The sequence below is a fragment of the Peromyscus leucopus genome, chromosome 1 (assembly GCF_004664715.2).
Source record: "Peromyscus leucopus breed LL Stock chromosome 1, UCI_PerLeu_2.1, whole genome shotgun sequence".
In the NCBI taxonomy this organism is placed as follows: domain Eukaryota; kingdom Metazoa; phylum Chordata; class Mammalia; order Rodentia; family Cricetidae; genus Peromyscus; species Peromyscus leucopus.
Window position 1 is genome coordinate 189,552,258 of NC_051063.1, and position 27,174 is coordinate 189,579,431.

Here is a 27,174-nt window from a genome sequence, read left to right on the forward strand (position 1 = left end):
TTGGCTATGTAATTTACATGTCCAAAACTATCAGACTTTTTTAACGCTGAAAAAACTCTCCAGACTCTGAATTGATGATGTTTTATTTTGTTCCTGTTCTTCATAATTATATCATTTAATTCTCAGAGAATTAAATGATAGTACCAGCTGAGTACTAATCAATTGTGTGTATATAAACCTCATGAGTCCTTTAAAAAATTCTAATATGCCTAAGAGAAGATTGTAATCAAAATTATTATTTGTTTAATTTTACCACTAACTTCTATCATTTATGACTTTTAAGGAACCCATTTATTTAAGTTTTGCTAAAATTGCTGTTCATTATTTGGGTAAATATTTCCTTATACTATCCTGAAGAGGTAGCTTTGTGGTTAATAGCATTTGCTATTCTTCTAGAAGACCAGGGTTCTATTCCCCAGAACCTACAGGGCTGCTTATACCTCTTCTATCTCTGTTCTGAGGGTATCTGGCAACATATTCTGGCTTGACCTTTCATTGGTTTGTCATTCCCACAATCACTGTAAAACCCTTGCCCCAGCACGTTACATAGGCAGGAAAGACTGTAGGTCAATGGTTATGTGGCTGGGTTGTCATCCCAGTCCCTCCACTGAAAATCTTACCTGGCCATAGGAGATGGACAGTTCAGGATATGTATCTGGTCTAGGTAGGTGTCCTAATTGGGGTCATCTTTACATATTCCTGTGAATTTCCCTTTCACCAGGTTTCTACCTTACCCCAAGTTTCCTCTACTATCCAGTCATCTTTTTCCATACTATTTCCCTCCACCCACCCCAATCTGATATTTCCTGTTCCCACCCATACCCACACCCATCCCATTAACAAAATCTCTTCTATATCCCTTTCCCAGGAAGAATCATATACCCCCTTGAGCCCTACTTGTTATGTAGCCTTTCTGGGTCTATTGATGGTGGCATGGTTATCCATTATGTTACAGATAATATCCATCTTTAAGTAAGTACATATAGAAGGTGATAGAAAGAAAATGCCTTCCACGAAGACAGAGGGATTAAACAATCTTAGACTATCAAAGAAAATAAGTGAAGCACACACACAGAGCACCAAGAGCACCCAAACTAAGTAACAAGAATCAATAATCATTAGTTATTAAAATCTCTCGATATGAATGGACTCAATTCCCCAATTTAAAAGACAGGGACTGACAGAATGGATGTGAAAATAGGACCCATCCTTTTTTTCTTTTTTTTTTCTTTCTTTTTTTTTTTTTCCAAGACAGGGTTTCTCTATGTAGCTTTGCGGCTTTCCTGGAACTCAGTTGGTAGTCCAGGCTGGCCTCGAACTCACAGACGTCTGCCTGCCTCTGCCTCCCAAGTGCTGGGATTAAAGGCAAGTGCCACCACTGCCCAGCAGGACCCATCTTTTTGCTGCATTCTCAAAACTCACCTCAACATTAATACAGACATTAACTCATGGTAAATAATTGGAAATATATTTCAAGAAAATGAACTTAAGAGGCAAGCTTGTATAGCCATTTTAATATCTGATACCATAGACTTCAAACCACTAAACAAAGCTCTTAGGGGAAGGACAATACATACTCATCAAAGTAAAAAAAAAAATCAACCAAGATAACATTTCAATTCTTAAAATCTCTGCTCCAACGCAAAGTAACTCATGATTGTAAAAGAAGACAGTATTTTAAAATTCATATATTGAGCCCCACACATTGATAGTGGGAGACTTCAGTACCCCACACTCACCAATGGACAGGCCATGCAGACAAAACCTAAACATAGAAATACTGTCGATATCAGATGCTGTAAACCAAATAGACCTAACAGATGTTTTCAGATCATTTCACCCAAACACCAAAGAATATGTCTTCTTCTCTGTACCTCATGGTGCTTTCTCCAAAACTGACCTCATTTTTAGACAGATACATGAAAATTGAAGTAAATTCCTGCATCATATCAGGCCATCATGAATTAAAGTTGGATACAAACAACAAGAGCGACAACAAAATCTTACAAAGTCATGCAAACTGGAGTATTCTCTAGTGAATGAGAAATAGGCCAAGACAGAAAAAATAAAAAAATAATGACATCCTAGAATTCTATCAAGATGAATATACAGCATACCCAAACTTGTGGGACATGAAGAGCAGTGGCTCCAAGAGGCAAGTTCTTATCACTAAGTGCCTACATGAAAATGTTGGAGAGATCTGGCACTAACAAAAATACAGCACACCTGGAAGCTCTAGAACAATAACAAAATGAAACAATGTAACCCAAGAGGAGTAGATACAAAAATTTAATCAATCTCAGGGTTGAAGCCAATGAAATAGAAATAAAGTGCTCTATACATAGAAAAAAATGTAATCAAGTGTAGCTAGAGTTTTCCTGCCTTGCCCACAGTCAGGACAAATCTCTGTCACACGCCAGTTGCACAGCCGCTCATACCCAACCAAGTAAACACAGAGACTTCTATTGTTTACAAACTGTATGGCCGTGGCAGGCTTCTTGCTAACCGTTCTTATAGCTTAAATTAATCCATTTCCAGAAATCTATACCTTGCCATGTGGCTTATGGCTTACCAGTGTCTTCACATGCAGCTTGTCATGGTGGTGCCTGGCAATTTCTCTGACTCAGCCTTCCATTTCCCAGAATTCTTCTCCTCCTTGTCCCGCCTATAGTTCCTCCTGCCTGGCCACTGGCCAATCAGTGTTTTATTTATGACCAATCAGAGCAACAGATTTGACATACAGACCATACCACAGCACTTCCCCTATTTTTTTTTTCAAAAAGAAAATTTTTAACTTTTACACATCTCCAAAACCAGCTTGGTATGTTTGGGAATTTGGGCGTAGCTTCTCTTACTACTTCCTGCTGGAGGGGGCGCTGTATCTTATGGGGACACATAGAAATTTTAAGGATCATGAAGTAGTCCGTGAGGCTGTATCGTCTGAGCCAGTTACCTTGAAATGATTCTGGATGGTGGATCATCTGGGCCATGGTGTCATTGGAGACCTTTCAGGGGGTCTTGGCAGGTCAAACCTGATGTATCTTAATCTGGAACAAATCCATAGGCTCTGGCTTTCTGTGGAGACAAAAGCAGAATCTCTTTTCCAAAGCAACATATCCTTACATCCAAATTTTAAAGACATGGTACCTTTAAAATATACATTTTGCCATAACTCAACAGCTTTTGCAATCAAATGTTTTTCTTCAGTTACGAATATCAAAAAGAACATAATCCAGATTCTCTGTGTGATAGCCATCTTTATGTGGCTTATTTTTTATATTACCTTGAGCCTATTGCTTTAAACTGCAGCCTTTAAAGCCTGAAACAGTGCTGTGGCTGCTGGCTCCGCCCACTTCAGCTTCCCAACATGGTGGTGGTATGTTTTCTGCCAGCTCTTGGAGCCATCAACTCTCAGAAACAGTGGGTCTATGCATTTATCAAGGTAGCATGTAGCCCAGAAACCTCTTTTTGTTTTGTACTAGCTAAGGCTAAATCCACCACTCAGCTTAATGTGCCTCTTGCAGAGGCCTCATTCCTGCCATACTGCAGGTCGAGCCCACACAGCAGGAACCCGCCATTGTAGCTAGTAGCTCAAACACGCATGCTGCCACTAACTTGAAAGAGACAACTATGAACTGTTTTAGGCTCTGTTTTAAAATCTCTTTAGTCAGATTTTAGGTGGAAACTCTTGCCAACATGTTGGGTGCTATTTGTAGCTAGAGTTTTCCTGCCTTGACCACAGTCAGTACAAATCTCTGTCACCCTCCAGTCCCACAGACACTCATATCCAATCAAGTAAACACAGAGACTTCTATTGTTTACAAACTGTATGGCCATGGCAGGCTTCTTGCTAACTGTTCTTATAGCTTAAATTAATCTGTTTCCATAAATCTATAACTTGCCACATGGCTTGTGGCTTACCAGTGTCTTCACATGCGGCTTGTCATGGTGGCGCCTGGCAATTTCTCTGACACAGCCTTCCACTTCCCAGAATTCTTCACCTCCTTGTCCCACCTATACTTCCTCCTGCCTGGCCACCTGCCAATCATTGTTTTATTTATGACCAATCAGAGCAACATATTTGACATACAGACCATCTGACAGCAATCAAGAGCTGGTTCTTGAGAACCATAAGAAAAATTAGTAGGTTATCCATGTTATCTAAACAGACTCTAGAAATTCAGACTTTTCACAGATTCTAGATATAATTGTGTGTATCTGTATGTTTATGTGTATGTGATTGTGAGTTTGTGTGTGCATGTGCATGTTTTTGTGTGTGTGCATCATGCAAACATTTTACACAAAAAAGTAGGAGAGGTATTATGTAGATGTAATTCTATATGTTCTTATTAAGTAAGAAACACAGAGCCAAATAAATAGTTAAAAGCCTAAGAGGTCAGAGCACTAGTGAATAGCCTTTAGCTTACCAGTTGCTGCCATTCTGCCCCTGAGAGAGACCTTCTCCTGCGTGACCTGTCATTTTATTGCCTTTCTGTTCTGCCTTCTCATTGGTTTTAACTCAACCACATGACTTCCTCATTAATGCCTGTCTACACAGACCTCCAGGTTTCTGTGTTTGGTACTGGCATTGAAGGTGTGTATCACTATGCTGGCGGTGTCCTTGAACACAGAGAAACTTTGCCTGCCATGTGATTGGATTAAGGGCATGTGCTACCACTGCCAGACTTCTGCTAAATGGCTTGCTATTAGCTCGGACTGCCAGGCAACTTTATTTATTAACATACAAATAAAATCACCTTTCAGAATAAATAAAATATCACATGTATTATTTGGGAATTTAAGGCATAAGGATCTAAGGATGGGTTCCCATGTGAAACTAATATAAATAAAATATAACACTGTCTCATTAATTTAATATGCACACATACAAACATATAAACATAAGAACATTAGAAGGAAACCACTTAGACTGAGGAATAAAATGAGTAGTAAGTTGAGCAGTAGATGTGGGCAAGAGTAGAGAAAATACCACCAAAGGACACATGATACATGTGTGAGTTGCCAGAATTAAGTATATTAAGTAAAAAAAATTAATTATACACACAAAACAAAGCTGGACCACAAAGTGGTCCCAAACTGGACCACTGGAATTTTTATTTGCACTCTTCATGAAAGGTGATATTTCTCTGTCTTCCTATGAAAGACTCTTCCTGTCACATTCCTCTATTTCCACATTTTAGACTCCCAGGATAGCTCATCACAAACTAGAAGTCTTGCACCCTTTAAATGTTTATTATTGAATAAAAAATAAGATCCAGATAAGAACAATAGCCATGTGTGCATCATCTCAAATACTAAATAAGACATATCACTAACCACAGCAAAGAAGTGCCCTACTTTTGTTCTGTTTTCTCTGTAGTTCATATCCACTGAAGGATGATTGGCCTACACTCATCAGAATGCTCTCACACTGGCAGTGCAAGTTCTGGAATGCAAACAATAATAGAAAACTAGGAAAATGTTATAAGAACAATTTACACACTAAACACAGGGCCACTTCCCATTTGTTATTTGCTTCTGAGATACACAAAAACTCTTCTTCACAGCATTTTCTAGATTGTAAAATGAACTAAAACAATGTAGGGAATCAAATATAAATCAGAAGAAATGAGTCAACAAAGAAATTGATCTATGAGAACTGAGGCTTGGGGACAAAGATGATGTTTTAGAAATCAAATATTCAACTTATCTACACTTTAATAATGATTGGTGTAGAGGAGAAATGAGAGATCTTATTTAGTGTTTGAAGGGTAGGGCAGAAGATCTCTATGGATCTTTTTGATATTTAAAAACATTTTTGTAATGCTATAAATGTAACCATTGTCTCTATGTTTAGCTTGATAGTATTAAAATGTCAGGATTAAGGAAAGTTTGGAATTTGGTCTGATTATTGTTTCTCAACATGTGAAAGCACAGGATTTAGTTAGACATTAACTATCACAGGTGTAGGTCCTGTGCATGGTGTCTGTAACTCAATTGCTAGAAACTTCAAGCTGCTTTTGCCTACCAGAGACTATGTGATACAATTCCCAGTATGTAACCATGAATTCTGACTGTGAATCCCCCCTAAACCATCACTGCAGGTCTCAATGCGGATCATCCAACAAAATCTACTGACATCATTTCTAAAGGCATTAACATACATAGATTATTGAGGCAGTCCTGGGACCAAATTTTCCAAAACTGGCATACTCCAAAGAGCATTAATTTCCACAAATATGAGTGATGTCATGAAACTAGCTAAACTCTTCTCATATATATTTATCAACCAAATTTAATTACATGGACATCAGATGCAGAGCCCCAGGGAAGAGAGTGTCCAAGATTCTCCAGAGGGGAGGGACCATCTGGAAAAAAGGAAAACATGAATTCATAAGTAGTCCCTCCTTTGGCTATAGGAACAAAGCAAGGGAAATATGGGTGCCCAAATCATGTGTTGATCTGAATAGCACTTCACAATGCACATTGCCCAGGTGTCAAGTAAGACAAAGATGTTCACTTTGATTTTTCTGTTCTTCCTCCTGAACATTCCACTTCTTGTTGCCAGTTTCATTCATCCCAGGTGCTTTTGGAGAATGAAGCAGAAAAAAGACAAGGATGGAGACCTGTTGACAGGTTGTATCTTCTTCCTTAGGGTTGTGAAGGAGCATGTTGAGAAAGATATTTTCAACTACATTCTGAATACACAGTAAGTTTTTTTGTATCTTCTGTGTAAATGTGTGAAGTAGATGGTTAGGTAGATGAGATACATAACATTGCTTTGAGTCTTTTGTCCTGTTACCCAATCTGCACACCAAGAAACAACTCCAGATTCTTATAGAGACTCAATTCTATTTTTCTACTTTTACTTTGTCCAAAATGGTTTGTTATCCTCCCGTTAGCCTCCTACTTATTAGGCTGGAAGCTGAGTGAAAAAGTTCTCTGTATCTTGTCCATCACATATAGAGCTCCTCTTGACAGTTTCTACAGCACAGTAGCTGGTGATGTCTCACTGAAAGAAACCCCACACTATTCAAGGAGTATCATTATAAATGAGTGTAACGAAATGACTGTCAAATGAGTCTGTGATGACACTTTGATCACTATGTCTCTCATAATGCATGTGGGAGGACAGCTAGTATTTGTAATATCTGTGGCCACCCTAGCCTCAGAGAATTTTTACAAAGCTATTCAGTTCCTCTCTCAGATGTTCTTCACGCAGTCACATTGTGCTTTCTAAAGCTGCATCAAGAATAAAAGTGGAGACCTGTCCACTGTGAACTTCACATATGTTCCTGTTTTTCTATACATCACTTATAGACATGTGTAACAACTTACCTTTAATTTCATAGTCTAGTTCTTCCCTCTCTTTATAGGCTACAGAAGGAATGTGTGGACTATAAATGACATGTTTGCATTCTTTGAAATGTGAGGCGGCAACTAATAGTTGTGAGTGCTTACTTTCTTTTTTTAATTAAGAATTTTTTATTCACTTTTCATACCAATCACAGATCTCCCTCTTCCCTCATATGACTGATTACTTTCATTGTCACTTGCCTGAGTGGCAGCTGTGGCATGTGATACTTGGCTACACTTGAAAATAGTTACATACAAGCACATCTCTAACATTATTTAAGAAGCATGCATTTCTTCTCTTTGTGTCTAAGGTGTTTATTCTCTGACACTTATATTTACCTCTTGTGTTTCTCTTTCTGTAATTTTACTAGTTATATCTGCATATTTTAACAATTTGGATATAATATACGTTTTGATTTTGTATATTACTGATAGTTGTTTTCAAACATAGCACTTTAGTCCAGTAGCCAACAGTAACAGCTCCAGTCATTAATGTTGCATATTGTTTAGTGTGCAGGAGTTGTTGTTTGAGATTCATAAGTTATACTCTCAAATTCTGGGTTGACCGGTACTGAAAATTTGAATGACATTTTTCCATGTGGTAATAAAGAATATTCTAAGATTTTTTTTTTATTTTTAAAATGCATAAATAAACATTTCTATTTATTCATGAAGATAGCACAGTGGTACAATTTCTAAGTGGAACATAGATTGTCTTTAACTCTGAGTGAATTATTCAGAATGAAAAAGTATGTTTCAGTTTGATGTTTAGTGGTCAGATGATATGAAATGAATAATAAGATATGGGAGTTATTATTCTAGTCATACACATAAACAGAAAATTATATTTTTCTATTCCTACTAATTTTTAGACTATTTTTTTCAAAATTCATAAACATTTTCCATTCGTTGTACACTCTATAATCTTTTATTATACAAACATGTAATATTGGCACAAAGAAATCTCAGTGCAATTTCCAGATGTTCCCAGTCTCAGTAATATGCTAATGTTGTGCATATGTATGTGGAAATGTACACAAAATGTGCTTTGTGTAGGAAGATTTTATGTTGTTCAGATATACCAAGTGGGAGTACATTGAACACACCTCTGTAAACATAAAATAGATGACCAATACTGTGGTACATACCCTTAATCTCTGCATTCCTGAAATGGAGTAGGAGTATTACTGTGCATTTGAAGCCAGTCCATTCTAAAGGCAAGTGTCATTCAAAATCAGGGAATCCATTATCCTTTTATGGCATAAATGAGTAGTTCTCATGTCCATACACAGATGCATATATTTACCAAATATACTCTGTTTTTAATTTTATTTAAAAATAAATCTTTTAAAAAAATTGTGCCTGTAATAGACACATGAGAAAGAAAAAAGAACAAGATGAGGATGCATATGAAAGAATATGGTAACTACATTGCCCACTAATTCTAATGACTTATAAGTATTGGAGCCAAATGTTGCCCCAGAAAGATTACTGTGCACACACCAGTCATTCTTTGAATACATTATCCAATTCAGTTTATTTCATAAAAATTACCAGAAACTTGGCTCATGCATCACATGCCATATGCTATAATTTCATAAGGAATTCAAGATTAGTTTTACTGTTTGGTCAAGGAGTGTGCCCTTCTATTTACCTTCTGAGCAAACTAACAAAAAACAGAGGACACAGCCCTCTCTGTGGAAAATGCAATGTCCCATTTTTTTATGGGACATGCACTCTCATGAACTTTATGAACTTATTGGCAGCATCTATCATCATTGGGACATTCTTGGACATCTACCAATCATAGCAGATGAGTTTTTTGAGAGTGATTTTGCAGGAAATCCTGTCTCGACTGATACCACTCCCAGATTCTATGAAGAGTGTAAGGAGGAGACTGGCCTCACACTTACGTCAATCTGTGTAGTTCATGGGTACTATTCAGAGACTTGATGGGACTTCCATATTTCCTTGTGTGAAACAAGATTAGAGAAGTAACTAGTAAGGAGATTTTCTAGAATACTTAGCAGAACCGTGTTTATAAGTTATTAGGAGTGCATGATACCTCATGATACTGCCTGTGTCCTAGTTCCTTTAGCTTACTTATGGACCCTTCCATACCATCCTGTGTGATCATGATCGATTTCCATGTCTGTATCCAATGGCCCCCAAAGACACATCTCTACCCCTGGCCATAATCTATTTGATGTTTCACTTCAACCTGAACAGGATTGGGCTATCTATCTTAGACAATGATCGGGCTATACAATTTCTTTCACATGTGAGAAGAGGCATGAAAAAAATACAGTCTGCTTCACCTTTGTGAGCATGATCCCAGGCAGCATATCAAAAGCTGAAGTGTATTATAACAAAATCAGGACACCATCCATGAATGTAGTAATTATTTATGGTGACACAAACAGAATTCTAGCTTTGGGCTTTTGGATGTGGGACTCTCTAGGTCTACAGAGAATATGAGTCACCACCTCACAGTGGGATGTCACTACAAGTAAGAGAAGATTCACACTTGACTCAACCCTTGGGACTCTAGCTTTTACACAAAACCATCCTTTGATTTCTGGTTTCAATTTTATGTTTGGACATTGACCCATCTCAAATATTCAGATGAATACCTGGCAAGGCTGGGGGAAAAAGTTTAATGTTAACTGTTGGCTTCTAAGTGTAAGACACTGAAAAACTGCTTATCCAATGCCTTGTTGGAATGGATAATGTTCCAGACTATTGAAATGGCTATTAGTGATGGAAGTTATCTGTGTATGCTGTGTCTCTTGCCCTCCATGAGATGCTTTGTCAACAAGAAGATAATCAGCCAATGCACAATAGGAAAAAACCTGATATTAGCTTTATGAAGGTAGTGTTTGTTCTATTGGATGGCATTTGGTGTCATCAAAGTCATAGTGCTTAAAAGTCCCTCAGATGTGTAAATCTAGTGTATTAAGAAATAATCACCAAAAGGGAAGATTTGTGAACATTTTTTTCTTTCTGAGGAAGTACATGTAGGTATTGTTTTTAGTCTCTAATGCAAAGCCAATTAAGTGGAAGAGACAATTTATCAATGAAAATCAGTGATTATATTACAAAGCACCCAAATAACAGCAGTTCATCCTAATACTGAAAACATATCAGCACTTAGTCATTAATGCTCTCCATGTTTAGAAGATGAGCCCTCATTTATTAATTCTCAATTATGTTGTAATCCATGTAGGAGATGGTTTTCAAAAGTGTGCTTAGCTAATTCTGCCCCCACTCTAGGCTCTGGGGAGTAATTATGCATGAAATTGTACTGTGATTCCGTACAGTGCATACATGCATATTCATGTATGTGAATGGATGCATCTCACTCTATATGGAGGTATGTTTCTGTGTTTCTGTGTGTCTGTGTATGTATCTGTGTTGCTTTACATATATGTGGGGTTGTGTCTACCTGTGTATCTGTCTGTGTGTATTTGTCAGTGTATGTGTATGCATGTGCCTAGGTGGGTATTTTGCATGTTTCTGTGTAGTGTTTGACATCCATATGTCTGTGTTGGTGTATATAGGTGTATCTCTTGGTATGTCTTTGGATGTGGGCATAAAGTTGTGTTTGTCAATGTCTCTCAGTGTGGTTGTTTGTATCTGTGTATCTCTTCCCATGTGTATTTTTCTGGGAACATATATGTTTATGAGGGGCCTGAGTAAATTGTGATTGTTTCTCTTTTTGTGTGTCTATATGGGTGTATACATCTCTGTGTCTATATGTGACAGCATGTTTCTCTGTGTGTCTTAGCATGTATGGGAATGTGTGTAAATAAGTATGCTGTTGTATTATGTTTGTATCTTTGTGTGGAAGTGAGTATCTCTCTGTGTAGCAATGTGTGTGTGTGTGTGTATGTGTCTAGTTGTGACCTCATGATCTAATTCAACAGTGTTACTGCTCTTACTTAATCTCAAATATTATATTGAGTAGATATAGAGAAAACAGACAGCCTTGTCTTCTTCCTGATTTTAGTGGGGTTGCTTTGAGTTTTTTCTGCTGACTTGGATTTTGGCTATACGGTGGTTGTACATTGTCTGTATTATTGTGAGATTTGTTCCCTGTGTTCCTTCTTTCCCCAAGACTTTTATCATCAAAGTTGTATTTTGTCAAACGTTATTTAAGCATCTAATGAGATTATCATGTGGTGTTTTTCTCTTAGTTTGTTTATACAGTGGATTACACTGAATGATTTTCATATGTTGAACCATCCCTCAAAATCTGGGATAGAGTCTATTTGGTCATGATGGATGATCTTATTGATGTGTTTTTGGATTTAATTTGCAATTATATGTTTGAGTATTTTACATCTATGTTCATAAGGGAAATTTTTATTTTTCTTTTATTGTGGAGTTATTTGTGGTTTGTGTATCAGATGACTGTGGCTTCATAAATTGAAGAGGCAATCATTCTTCTGTTTATATTTTGTGGAATAATTTGAAGAAAATTGATATTAGGTCTTACTGGAATATCTGGTAGAAGTCTATCCTAAAGTCATCTGTCACTGGGATTGACTTGTTTTGGAGACTGTGAAAGACTAATTCTATTTCCTTAGGGGTTGCGGGTTCATTTCAATTGTTTGATCTTGATTTAAACTGGTAAGATGTATCTATTGAGAAAATTATGCAATTCTTTTAGCTTTTTCAAATTTTTAATTACAAGTTTTCAAATGTGACCTAATGATTATTCAGATTTCATTGATATCTATTATTATATCTCCCTTTTAATTTCTGACTTTGTTATTTGGATATTCTGTCTATCTTTACATTAGGTTGGATAAGAGTTTTTTCCTGTTCTCAAAGAACCAATTCTTGTTAGATTGAATCTTTTTTTGTTGTTCTCTTTTTTTCTATCTAATTGATTTTACACCCGAGTTTGTTTATAATAGTGTCTATTCCTCTTGGATGGGGCTTCCTTCTTTTTGTTCTAGAGCATTGAAGTGTATTGTAAATTGCTAGTATTGGTTCTCTCCATTTTTTGGTAAAAAACTAAATAAACAAACTTTTCTTTTACCAACACTGCCACTTTGTCTCATAAATTTGGGTGTATGCTATATTCATATTCATTTGTTTCTCAGAAGTCATTAATTTCTTTGTTCTTTCCCTGGATTCCTTAGTCATTCATTAAAGGGTTCAGTTACCATGAGTTTGAAAGCTTCTGTTTTTTTTTTTTTTCATATTTTCGATGTTTGGGTTTAATTTGTAGTGGTCTGATAGGAGGCAGTGGGTTATTTCTATTTTCGTGCATCAATTGAAACTTGTTTTGTGACCTACTATGTGGTCAGTTTTGGAGAAAGTTCCATGAGGTCCTAAAAAGAAGAAATACTTTTTGTGTTTGCGTGCAATGTTCTGTAGATATCTATTAGTTCCTTTGATTTATAACATCTAATAGCTTGAGCATTTCTCTGCTTAGATGACCTGTCCTTTGGACAGAGTGGGATATTGAAATTGTCAACTATCAATGTCTGATAATCAATGTGTGATTTAAGCTTCAATTATGTTTCTTTTATAAATGTGAATGCCCTTGCATTTAGAGCATAGATGTTGAGAAGTGAAAAGTTATCTATGTGGATTTCTCATATGATACATATGTGATACCCTTTCTCATCCCCTTTTGTTAATTTTGGTTTTGAGTGCATTTTGTTAGATGTTAGAATGGCTTCACTATCTTGTTTTCTAGTTCATTTGGCTTAAAATATTTTTCTTCCCATTAATGTTGAAGTATGACTATTTTGATTTTGAGGTACACTTATGAATTCCAGAAAAATGATGAATACTCTTTACACATCCATACTTTTGTTTGTCTCTTTCTATTTTGGAGCTGATACCACTGATATATCAATGACCAATGATAGTTAATTTCTTTTTTTATTGTTGTTCTTGATGGTGGCACTTGTGAGTGTTTTGCTTCTTTGCTTTGCTGGTAAGAAATTATTTATATCCTGTGTTTTCATGGATGAAGTCAACTTTCCTAGTTTCAGTTTTTCTAGTATTACCTCCTGTAGTACAGTATATGTGGGTAGATATTGTTTAAATTTGATTTATTATGGAGTATCTTATTTTCTCTTTTCATGAGGATTGATTGAATGTTTTGCTGGGTATAATAGTATGCGTTGTCATCTGTGATCTCCTAGCATTTGCAGTACACCTGACCACATCATTCTGGCTTTTATAGTTTCCATTGAATAGTCAGATGAAATTCAGATACGTCTGCCTTTATATGTCACTACAGCTTTTTCATTGCAGGATTTAATATTCTTTCTTTGTTAGGTATATTTAATCTTTTGATTAATTTGCAAGGGCATCCTTTTTCTGTTCCAAACTATTTGGTGTTTTTAAAATTTTTTTGTACCTTGATAAGTTGTCTCCTTTTCTAGGTTAGGAATATTTTCTTCTACAATTTAAAAAAATACATTCTGGGAATTTCAGATATGATTCTTCTCATTCTTCTAGTCCTATTATTCTTATGATTGACATTTTCATAGTGTTGACCTATTCCTGGATATTTTGTGTCAAGGATTTTTAGGATCTAACATTTGATAATTGTATCTATTTTTCCTCATATCTGAATGCCTCAGATTCTCTCTTCCATCTCTTGTATTTTGTTGGTGATGCTGATGTGTGTAGTTCCTGTTTGTTTACCTAGATATTCCTTTTCCAGAATTCCCTCAGTTTATGTTTTCTTTATTTTTTCTAATTCATTTTCAGGTCTCTTTTATTATAAAAGTTATTCATTTTACATACCAACCACAGACTCCCTCTTTTCCCTCCTACCACTCCTCAGCATTCCCTCTTAACCAATTCTGCATTCCCTCCTCTAACAAGGTAAGACATGACTATAGGAAGTCAGCAGAGCTTGGTACATTCAGTTTTGGCAAGTCCAACCTCCCAGGCTCCGCATAAAGGATATGCAAGGTATCCAACTGTAGGTAGTGGGCTCCATAAAGCTGGTTCATGCATCATGGATGGATCCTGATCCTACTGAGAAGGGGCCCCTTAAACAGATCAAGGTATACAACTGCCTCAATTATGCAGAGGGCTTAGTTGATTCCCATGGAAGATCTACAGGTGTTTGTCTAAAGTTTATTTTGGTATGGTTGTCTCTGTAGATTTCCCCATCATGATCATGATGCTCCTTGCTCATAGAATCCCTGTTCCCTTTCTTTGATTGCACTCCTGAAGCTTGGCCTGGTGCTTGGCTGTGGTTCTCTGCATCTGCTTCCATTAGTTACTGGATGAAGACTCTATGATGACAGTTAGGGTATTCACCAACCTGATTACTAGGGTAGGTCAGTTCAGGTACCATTTCCATTATTGCTAGTAGTTTAAGATGGGATCCTCCTTGTGATATCCTGGGAACTTCCCTAGCATCCATTTTCTATCTCTAACATGGTATCTCTTTCATTGCTCTCCTACTCTGTTCATGCTCTAGCTCAACCCTTCCATTCCCTCATGTTCTCATCCCTGATCCCATGCCTGCTTTTCCCCCTCTCAGTTTATTCATGGAGATTTCATCTATTTCCCAAATCCCAGGGTAATTCATGCATCTCTTACGGTTGTCGTTGTTAGCTAACTTCTCTGGAGCTGTGGGTTGTAGTCTGGCTATTTTTTGCTTTATATCTAGTATCCACGTATGAGTGAGGACATGTCATGTTTATTCTTCTGAGTCTGGGTTATCTCACTCAGGATGACATTATTAAGTTCCATCCCTTCAGGTCTTAAAGTTATATTCGTTTCTTTCAACTGATTTTCCCCCTTCTTTAAAGTATTTACTCATTTCCTACACTGTTTCTTTTGTCTTTTCCTCTATTTCTTTCAGGGATTTTTTCATTTCTCCCTTAAGGTCCTCATTCATCTCCACAAAGTTGGTCTTAAGGTCTTTTTTATTCTACTTCAGTTGTGTTGGAATAGTCAGGGCTTGCTGTAGTAAGATAGCTAGCATTGCAAGTGACATATTGCCTCAGTTGTTGTTGATTGTATACTTACACTTGTGTCTAGGATTCTAAGTGTGTGGTGAATATAAGCCTAGGTGCTCATTTTTATGTTCATCTTATTTGGATGTGTTTTGTTCCTTTGTTTCTGTTTTCTCTTTTTTTCCTCCAGTTAGCCTGGGATTCTTCAAGACATCTCCACTTGAGTTGGAGGAAAAAGTTCTGGTGTCTGAATTGGCCTCTGGTCATTCGGGGGGACTCTTTCCAGGTTGGGGCTGGGGAACTCTGATGCACAGGGATTTGTGATTATAGATAGAGTGGAACACCATAATGTGAGATAGTATAGAGGTGGGCTTCCAATGTGGACATCTTATAGTCCCGCATGTTCTCAGTTGATCAGAGATCACTTAGTATTTTGGGTCTGCTGCCTTGTGGTGTGGAGGGCTATGGATGGGTGATAGCTTTGGGGGAACAAAGACAGTAGGAGATGTTCAAGGATGGGTGGCCTACATTGAATTCTGGTGGCCATTTTCATCTCTGATAGATATGGGACACTCTGACCCATTGGGGTCTGGGATAATGTAGAAACAGTTATGAAAACGGGATAGACTAGGCTGATACTAAGAGAGTGAGAGACCTGGGGAGTTCAACATGCAAATGGCCTATAAAGAGTTTTGTTGGCAGGAATGTGAAAGGGTAGAGCCTTGATTGACAAGTGTATGATTGGGTTGAATCATTGACTTGCTCTGTCACTGGTGCTTTATCTGTGGTTAACAGTGATTGTTCATCTGCCCAGGAAACCACAATGTTCAAAGCACATGTGAAAACAGTAAAACTTTTCTGAACAGTCAATTAGCAAAAAGTAAGTAAATATTAAAATAAAAGTAATCAGATGATTCTCACAGTGCTACACAGGTTGCATCATAGGAATGTGTTACAGCCTCTGTTTTAAACACACAAGTATGTTTTGCACCATGTGTTCCATTATATCATGCACATTATTAGACTAATTGCAGGTAATTACTTTCCCCTCCATTCCAACAAACCCATTCCCACATTCCACTCCCCAGATCAGCAGCAGACTACATGTTGGTCAATCAATTCTCTAACTCTGACCCTTTTGGCAATGGAACCCAGGAATCTCCCTTTCCTAACTTTCCTCCTCTCACTCATTGCTTTAACAGAGCCCCAAATTCAAGGAGACATTCCCTGGATACTTATATTCCACTCCAGGCAGGGAAGCCTAAAACTTAACTGCAAATGTTTACCTCCCCTTCAGTTCCTCAAACAAACAAACAAACAAACAAAAAACAAAAAAAACCAATGCCATGTCATATACCCAGTTCTGTACCTGATCACCTGCTTCAGCCAGTACATCAACTTCTCCAGTAAATCATACAGATTTCCTCAACAAACTTCCTTGTCCATATTTTATGCTTTTTTTCCTAGTCATGCAATCTGAGAAACTATACCTAGGGAACACTCGAGAAACTCTGGCCAGAGAAGCAGATTGGCTATCCACAGATATTCACCTCTGCTTCTATTCTTCACCTGTCAAATCACACATTACCATTCTCAGTTTTATAACAGTTTCTGCTCTGGCCTTTCCTGACTCTCTAACACATTCCTAGGGGACTAAGACATAGTGGTGGAAAAACCTAGTTTCCTTGCTTCAAAGGAAACAACCCTTTCCATCTTTCTACCTGGCCATTCCTCCTTAATATTTCTCAGCTCCTAGTAACTAAAAATTTATTTTTCATGGGAACCTCAGTGACTAGGCCTCTCAGGATAGCAGAAATGTTTATACCAGGCAACATACAGCCACCAAAATCTACAATGACAAAATTAAAATAACAGAATAAAACCATCCCTGGTGCATCAGCAGGCTTTTAGGAACCAAATACTTATAATGGGACACCTTGCACAACCTTGGCCAGGGGGAAGGGCTTGGACTTCCATCTACTGCATATGTCACCCCATGGGAGACCTTGTCTTATTGTGGTGAAGAGTGGAGGGTAGGTTGGGTGGGGGAGGTGTAAGGAGCTGGAGGAGTTTAGAAGGCAATCTTTGATTGGTGTGAAAATGAATGGAAATTTTTTTGTTACCCTCTCTGTTTATTTAGCATGTCCTTTAGAGTTTGATTTGATATTTCTATGACTGCTTAGCCTGTAGGATTATGTGGTATACCTGTAATATGCTTTATATTGTAGTAAGCAAAAGACTGTTTCATTTTAGCTGACATATAAGCTGGAGCATTGTCAGTTTTAATTTGTGAAGTCATACCCATGATGGCCATAACTACTAGAAATTCTTGATTAACGAAATCACCCTTTTCTGAACTCAGAGCACTGGCCCTTTGAAATCCTGAATAAGTATCAATAGTGTGTTGTACGTTTTTCAGTTTTTCAAATTCTGCAAAGTGATACACATCCATCTGCCAGATTTCATTCCTCTGAGTACACTTTGGGTTACATCCTGCTGGTAGCAGAGTCTGATTTCCAAAAGAACAAGTGTCAGGGACAAGGACAGAATCTCTAGTTAGTGGAAAAATACAGACCCCCATAACACAGGGAACTAGATCATCTTACAGTCAGGTTGCCTAGCAACAGGACATTGAGTCAGAGCCCTTGACCCTCTCACCCTGTAAACATCCTATACAAACATCCTGTTAGCTTGCCCCACCTTATGCTGATGACAGCTTCTTGCTCCACCCACCCTGTGGAACTATATAAACCTTTATGGAAGAGAAATAAAGTGGCACCTTGATCAGATTCCAGACTTGGTGTCTTTTCCTTTGTATCTCCTGTCCCTACATTCCCTCCTTAGGGTGGTCGAGAACCCACTGAAACCCTGCAGGTGGGGCAAACAAGTAGGACATTTCCTTAGAATTTCCCTGGCTTGTTGCCATATTATGGAAAAATACCTTTTAAAACCTTTCCTATTGACATGACACTTTTTATGAAATTCTGAGGCCTCCATCACAGTTCATATCAATAATTTTTCAATCTCATCTTTACCTTGTGCTAGACGGCCTGGCATACCCATATGGGATCAGATGTTAGCTATATATATAAAGGATGACTCCTATTCCTCATTATATCTTATAACTGAATAAATAGTGAAGTTTATTCTGACTCATCAGACATAAATTCTGTAGTCTCAATATGTAATACCACTTTTTCAGCATATTGAGAATCAGTAACTGCTGAGAGGTTCTGAAAAATCCATAAAAATCAACAGAATAGTGCACAATTTTGATTTTAGTACAGAATTTTAAGCACTTTGAACCACTTTAGTTAAATTTTTCTGATGTGTAACCTGCCTTTCCTTGTTTCTTTGTGTCTGTCTAAAATTTATGAATTTTACATATGGGTGTTTCCTGTACAATGTGAGGCAAAACCCAATCAGCTCTCTTTATAAGTTGAATTCTATCACTGTTGGGATATTTGCTATTAATCTTTCCCCAAAAAATTATTTCAACCTCTTTACCAAGTTTCATTGTCTGCTCATAATTTGTCAATGTCCTCCTTAGTTAAAGGTATGAGTGTTTTTGCTGGGACTATTCCTGCTAATTGATTAAGTCTCAGTTTTCCTTTTAAAATCAAGTCAGAGATCTTTTCCACATAAGTTTTAAATTTTTCTCTATTTATATGGTAGAATTATCATTCCAATATATCTTCACTCTGCATTAAAATTCCTGTAACAGAATGCTTAGAGGGTAAAATAACCAAAATGTAATCAAGCTTGGATGCACAAATCCACATGTACTTCCTGTACTTCCTTTTCCACCAAGGCAAAATCTCAGCTTCAGCTGATAAATCTCTTGGACTATTCAAGTCCTTGTCACTGTCTAAGGTTTTGAAAAAATCACTCAGTTCATCATTTTTTTGCCCCAACAATGGTTCACAGCTAGGAAATATTTTCAAATAATCTTTGAAAGTCATTAGGACTCCACAATGGACCTCTTCTAATTTGTACTTTTGGGGTCTAATTTTTGTGGATCTATTTTGCATCCCAAATAATTAAAAGAATATCCTCTTTGTATCTTTTCAGGAGCAATTTGCAATCCCCAACATGGCAATATTTTCTTTATTTCTTCAAACATTCTAAATTATCGGCATTGAATCATCCAGTAAAATATTGTCCATTCAATGATAAATTATAGACTTAGGAAACTGTTTATGTATTAATTCCCATGGCTGTGGTACACAATATTGCCACAGAGTTGGGCTATTTCACATTCCCTTTGGGAGAACCCTCTATTGATATCTCTTTGTTTTTTGAGAATTATTATATGTAGAGACTGCAAAGGTGAATCTTTCTCTGTCTTTTTCTTTTAAGAGCATTAAAAAGCAACAGTCTTTTTTTATTTATTTTATAATTTAATTTAATTTTACATATCAGCCACGGATTCCACTGTCCTCCTTCTCCAGCTCCCCTCCCCCTTCCCCCTGCCCACCCTCCATTCCCATCTCCTCCAGGAGGACTCCCCTGGGGATTCAGCTTAACATGATAGATTCAATCAAGGCAGGTCCAGTCCACTCCTCCCTTTGCCCAGGCTGAGCAAAGTGTCCCTGCATAGGCCCCAGGTTCCAAACAGCCAGCTCATGCAATAAGGAGAGGTCCCGGTCCCATTGCCTAGGGGTCTCACAAACCGTTCAAGTTAATCAACTCTCTAAATTATCCAGAGGGCCTGATCCAGTTGGGGGCTCCTTAGCTATTGTTTCATAGTTTATGTGTCATGCTAGAACTCTCATCCAATGACTGATGAAAGCAGATGCAGAGATCCACAGCCATGCCCCAGGTGGAGCCCCAGGAGTCCAGTCAGCGAGAAAGAAGATGGGTTGTATGAGAAAGAATTTTTGAGACCATGATTGGAAACAGCACAGGGACAAATAGCCAAACTAGTGAAAAGCAACAGTTTTTAAATTGATAACTATCAGTGGCCATCCTTCAGGTAACAGAGTAGGCAAAAGAATTCCAGATTGTAGAGAGCCAATTGGTTGAATTACTTTGTTAATTGCTCTTATGTCTGTTACCATTCTCCATTTACCAGATTTCTTTTTAACAGCAAATACAGGAGAATTCCAAGAGCTGGTTGATTCTTCAATATACATTTAACTGCTCTTATATCAGCTCTTCTAAAACCTGCAGTTTCTCTGTTGTTAAAGGTCATTGCTGAACCTCTATAGGCTTGTCTTTTAACCATTTTAAAGGTAGAGCTGTTGGTGTCTTTGGAGGATCATCAGTTGTTGTGCCCTGTTCTTGTACAATCTGGGTGGCTATTGAGAGCTCTTTAGAATAATACCTTCTATTATCTCTGTCAGAAACATGTGTTAGTTTATGATTTGTTTCTGAGGTTGGAGGAATGGTAATCTGAGTATTCCATTGTTGTAATAGATCAGAGCTCCATAAGTTCATAGTTATATTAGCCACATATGGCTTTCATTTTCCTCTCTGACCTGCTGGTCCTACACATTTGAGCCATCTTGCACTCTGTTTCACTTGAGATAATGTTCTATTCCCTAACAGCTGAACATTTACCTCTTGCAGAGGCCAATTTGGATGCCAAAATTCTGGTGCAATTATTTTCACATCCATACCCATGGCTACTAATTCTTCCAAGAAACCACAATTTATTTGTATTTTTAATTTTGGTCTTTGTTCATTTAGAGAAGTTTGTCAAGAATCTGCTTTATGGTTCCTCCAGAATTTTTGATTTTTCTTCTGTAGTTGTTCTATCCTCCCGAGCAGTCTGGTTTATTTCAATAGTTATTTGGTTATTTAATTGCTCTGAGTAGGGGTTTCTTTTATGATGGCATAAAGGTCTGAACTGAATTTGCTGTGGGGGCCTATATGAAGGCCTCTGGGAGTTTCCTGAAGGCAAAGGCAAAGGATTACATTGTCTGTTTCTTATTGATCTACATTTGTTGGTCTAATGTTTACGCTTACCACACCTTCTGCATAGTCCAGAATGGAGGGACATTCTTTTGCCATTGTTCTTTGAATAAACATTCTTTTAAGGAACACCCTGTTTATACTCACTTTTCTAATAATTTTGTTTACCACAACCAAAATTTCTGACCTTTTTTCCTCAAAGGTTTTGAAATCACTTCTATCCACATCTCATCATGGTCATGAGATTCAATATTAATTTTGTCCATGATCCAATCCTCCAAAGGTGCTGATCATGCTTTTAATGGCCTGATTATTCTTTTGCATTCTTCATTTACATTCTCAAAAGCCAAACTTTCAATTATTTTCTGTCCAGCTTCTGAATTTGATATTATTCTATATACTGCTGAGGCCAGCCTTTGTAAGAAATCTGTGAAGGATTCTCTGGGACCATGTACACCTTTTGTGAATGATTCATAATTTTTCCTGCTTCCTCAATTCTGTTCCATGCATTCACTGCTGCCATGTGATGTAGAATTAAGGATTGGTTATCATATAAACAGTATCTTTGTATATCATCATATTCGCCTTATCTAAGCAGTTGATCCTGGTACATTTCCATACTTCTTATTCTACATCGGCTTTTTATTGTCTTAGCCTCCTCCTTTAACCATGTTCTCCATTGTAATTGTGCTCCAGACTCTAGGACAGCTGTTACCAGTTCTTTCCAGTTCTGAGGAGGTATACTATTCCAAGTTTCCCTTGAGTATAACTTTTGCTTTACGAGTGGAAAATGCATGCCATATGATATAATAGCTTCCTTAAATCTCCTTAAATCTCCCATTTCCACTGGAGTCCAGTTAGCTTGTACATGCCCTTAAGCAGGTAATTCCTGTAAAGTTACCAGATCGATTAAGTTTGATTGTTTGGAAAGAGGCTATCTTTCTGTAACCATATAAGTCAATCCTGAAATTATTTCACCTTTAAATACTTTTCTCTGCGTCTGAATTTCTATATAAATCATTTTAACAGATTTTACTAAAGCTTTTATCTTGGCACTTAAATTAAACCACAGTTTTAATACTATAATAAGGATGATTAAACAAATAATATTCATAATTGATGTTATATACATCCCATCAACAATATTCACCCTCTCTTTTATTGTTCCATTTTCACACTGTCTAATGTGTTATCAAAAATACCAATTTTGTTCCATTGTAAATATGTTTCCCAATTTTTAATATGGGAAAAAGTTGTCTTTCAACTAGTTTCTCCCTTTAAGGTATCTTTATGACTTACCAAGTCTGCTTAGCACAGTAGATGTCCAAGGAAATTTAAAAGCTGCTATCTAGTCTGCTGGTAGTCCAAAATTGGAATTACAAGAGAGAGGGGGTGATCTATTACACACCAGGAGAAAAAAAATAACAAATTCTAGCCTTCTGCTCTGGCCTGAGCCACACCTGGCCTGAGCCTGGGAGTCAGTAACCCCAAAAGCAGTCCGGCCACTTGCAGCTCTGTCCCCTTGCTGCTATGGCCTTGTCCAGCTAACCTTACCTCATCATGCAGCAGCTTCCAAAGTGTGTGCTACTTCCTGTTTTCCTGCACATTTATTACCTTGCTGTTCTCTCCCCTCATTGGCTCTTAGCTTAGCTGCCTCACTTCCTTGTCACTGCCTGTCTGTTCAGACCTCCAGGTCTGTATGGCTGTTAGTCATACTAAAGGCATGTATTCTGTTCCCTAGCATGGCCTTGAACACAGAGAGACCCTGCCTGCCACATGATCAGATCAGGCATGTGCTACCACTGCCTTACTTTTGTGTTTATTTAAAATGGCTTGCTATTTCCTCTGATCTGCAGCCAAACTTTATTTATTAACATACAAATAAAATATTACTACATTTCAACACAATAAAATATTGTCACATCCAGCTTATTATGTCATTTCAACTTCACAGCACAGGACATTTGATTCAGTATTTGGGTCTGGTTGAAAATACCATCCAGTTTTGGATAGTCCTTCTGTTGAATACAAAGAATTATTTTTAGGTCTCTGTCCATATTAACCACCATATCCTCTTACAGAACATCACCCGAAAACATCCAGTTTCCATTGGCCTTAACTTTTTCCATGGATGAAGTCAATAGGAACCCTGATCTTTTGCCAAATATGTCATTAGTATTTGAATTGCTGGAGGGTGGATCCATGAATATGTCAGAATTAAACAGAATAACACATTTCGGTGAAGAAATTCAAGATTATTACCCTAATTATGAGTGTAAAGGAGAGCCTGGTTGTATAGTGTTGCTGACAGGACCAGATTATGAAACATCTGCGATATTTGGGACATATCTGGACCCCGGGCTATCTAAACAGGTGAGATTTTTGTGGTGTGGGTTTTCAAGAAATTGTGACTCTGTTGGAACAATACCAAGATGCTAAGAAGAGTATGTTGAATTATGTGAAACAGTGTGGTTCAAGAGTACTATTCAGAGACTTGATGTGGCTTCATTTCCTTTTTTGAAGTTGAGATGAGGGAAAAATTATAGGTGAGAAGTTTTTATAGAACTCTTTACTGAAAGTGTGTTTACAAGTTCTTAGAAGTGCATGCTACCTCATGCTGCTCCCTGTGCCCTAGGTCCTTCAGCTTACCTATGGACCTTTCCATACCATCCTAAGTGATCATGAAAAATTTTCCTATCTATATCAGATGGCCCCCAAGGACACAGCTCTATCATTGGCAATGGTCTCTTTGATTCTTCACTTCAACTGGAACTGGATAGGAGTGGCCATCTCTGACAATGACCAGGGTACCCAATTTCTCTCACATTTGAGAACTGAGATGCAGAAAAATACAGTCTGCTTTTCCTTTGTATGCATGATCCCAACCAAATTCCTTACATACATGTCAAGAGCTGATGTGTATTATAACCAAATCATAACATCATCTGCAAATGTAGTCATCATTTATGGTGACATTGACAGTACTCTAGCTGTGAGCTTTAAAATGTGGGAATCTCTAGGTTTACACAGAATATTTTTGACCACATCACAGTGGGATGTCACTACAAGTAAGAGAGACTCTACAATTGGCTCATCCCATGGGATACTAGCTTTTACACACCACCATCCTGAGATTTCTGGTTTTAAAACATTTGTCCAGACACTGAACCCTCTGAAATATACAGATGAATACCTTGCAAGGCTGGGATGGATGAACTTTAACTGTGAGGTCCCAGCTTCCAAGTGTAAGACACTGAAGAATTGTTCATCCAATGCCTCATTACAATTTCTAATGGGACAGACTATTGACATGGCCTTTAGTGATGACAGTTATGACATGTATAATGCTGTGTATACTGTAGTCCATGCTATCCATGAGATGCTTCTTCAACAAGTGTATAATGGGAATGAACACTATGGTAACTGCTTGAAGGTAGTGTTTTTTTTCTCTTGGATGAAATTATGTGTCATCAATATAGCCTTTAAGAGTCTGTCAGATGCCCCAATTTACTGGACGAGCAAATATTTAATCAAATGAGAATATTTTGAAATTATTTGCTGGTAAGGAGTTAAACCTAGATTCTGATATAAATATTAATGTCAAAGCAATGGAATGGAGGACACAATTTATCAAGGAATATCAGTAACATAATTAGAGAACACCCGAATATCATTTCACTTCTTCTATTACTGGAAATATAACAGTCCTTCCTCATTAACCCTCTCCATGATAAGAAGATGAGCCCTTGTTCATTGATTTTCAAACGTGGTAATCAGTGTATGAGATGGTTTTCACAAGTGTTCTCAAGTGATTATGCCCTAGTGTAGGCTCTAGGGACCTTGGTTAGCACACTGTGAATAATTACACAGGAATTACTGTGTAACAGTGGTGCTCTTATATATTTCTGGACATATGTGTTCATGTGTGTGAATTAATGGTTCTCACAGTGTATGGGAGAATGATTCTTTTTTTCTGTGTATCTCTGTGTATATCTGCATTGCTGCATATATTGTGCATATCTGTCTATCTGCATATTTATCTGTGGAAGTAAGAATAGATTTATCTTTTGTCAATGTCTTTGTGCATGTGTGTTTGTTTTATGTATATTTTTCTGTGTTTTTCATTTCAGCTGCATGTCACTACTTCATGTTTTGTGTATCTGCTTTCACATATGAATATATGTTTCTCTCTCTCTCTCTGTGTCTGTCTGTCTGTCTGTATGTCAATCTTTTATTGTGAGCATAAATTTGTATATGTCAATGTTTCTCTGTGTGGGTGTTTCACTATGTGTATGTCTCCCCGTGTGTATTTGTCTAACAATGTGTGCAATTGTGTGTGAGCCTCTGTGTTTTTCAGGTTTCTGTTTCTGTGTGTCTGTTTGGGTTAGTATGACTCTCTGTTTCTGACTGTATTTTGATGTGTGTGTCTGATATATATACATGTGTGTATATTGTATGTATCTGTATTATGTACATATGTCTGTATGGATTTGAGTCTCTCTCTCTCTCTCTCTCTCTCTCTCTGCTTTTTTCTTACCAAATTTTGTGTGTGCATGTATGTCTGGGTTACTCTTTGTAGTTTCCTCTGAAAGAATTTAAATTCTAAGAATGTTATGAAATTTTATTTACTTTCTTTTATTTCTCTTATTATATTTCTCTCATGGACAGTTTCAATAATGTTGCCTTTAAGAAGAAATATTTATATGTTTTCTGACATCAAGAAAGGATACATACATTATAGAATGCTGCCTGTCTTTCAGCTGCACTCTTTTCTGAGGAAGACTCATTTCACTAATCCTGTTGGAGAAAAAGTAAATATGATCCAGAGAGAAAACCTACAGGCAGAGTATGACATTTTCCAGATTTGGAATTTCCCAAATGGATTTGAAGTCAAAGTGAAGATAGGAGAGTATAGCCCATATTTTCCACATGGTCAAGAGCTCCATTTATATGAAGACGTGATAGAGTGGGCCACAGGAAGTAGACAGGTGGGTCTGACCTAACTGTAATTATTTCTGTCATACAGCAGTAACACTGTCAAGTGGGTCCATTTGTGCTGCCTTGTAACTGATGCATTGAAATAGACTGCTACATTAAGAAGCATTTTCTAGCCTCCCTCTTTATGTTTCTTCTTTTCAGTTCTTGATGTGACATTTTGTTAATTCTTTGAGGTTCTCAGACATGCATACCAGGCATACAGTGATTTTTCAATCATTCCAGAACATGTTACTTGTTTTTATAACAAAAAGAATATTAATAGTTATCACTGTACTATATCATTTCCAGTGAAGCATTCAATATCTTCGTGATACTATTCTGATTACTATACAGTGCTTGTCCTTTCTTCTGCTGAACCTTTGACATAGATGCTGAAAGACTGAAGGTAAATGTAAGGAGGAGTAAAGTAAACACATACAAACCATTAATTATTATTAAATAATTTTTTAAGCCTTTGTACCCACAGGTCCTAAATTGCCAACATCTCTAACCAAATATTAAGATAACATTTTCATGGCCCATTTAGATTCCCTATGAATTGTAACTATGCTTTTTTCTTTCTTTCTTTCTTTCTTTCTTTCTTTCTTTCTTTCTTTCTTTCTCTCTGTCTCTCTCTTTATTTGTTCCTTTTTTCTATTAAATGTGTATGGATGACTTGTCTGCATATATGTCTCTGCAACACTGGTATGCCTGGTGCATATGGATGCCAAAACAATGGCTTGAATCTCTGGGTGGTAGAGAGAGTGCAGGGCCACCCAGTGGGTGCTGAAAGTAACACTTGAACCCTGTATATGAGAAGTAATTGTTATAGACACTTGAGCCAATTTTCCAGCCTAAAAGCATGTTCTTAAAAAAATACTCAATAGAGGAACATTTCATGGTCCCATTAGTTCTTTATAATTCTCTCAAACAAACAAGGATGTGCCTATTTTTCTCATCTGTGTGGGGAGGATGTATT

The 27,174-nt window shown here is 37.3% G+C and overlaps 1 protein-coding gene across 2 annotated transcripts in view; it reads left to right on the forward strand.

The window, feature by feature from the left end:
• Positions 1–6,512: 6,512 nt before the first annotated feature.
• The window catches only part of LOC114688241 (vomeronasal type-2 receptor 116-like), a 35,169-nt gene continuing 14,507 nt past the window's right edge, over positions 6,513–27,174 (forward strand). Inside the window, exons 1-4 of one of the 2 annotated variants that reach the window (XM_028862864.1) lie at positions 6,513–6,709; positions 23,300–23,591; positions 23,854–24,651; positions 25,979–26,206. In XM_028862864.1, coding sequence (XP_028718697.1) covers positions 6,513–6,709; positions 23,300–23,591; positions 23,854–24,651; positions 25,979–26,206 — 1,515 coding nt within the window. Of the gene's footprint in view, positions 6,710–23,299; positions 23,592–23,853; positions 24,652–25,978; positions 26,207–27,174 lie in introns of those variants that run through there. The other variant, XM_037202565.1, reaches the window with a different exon arrangement.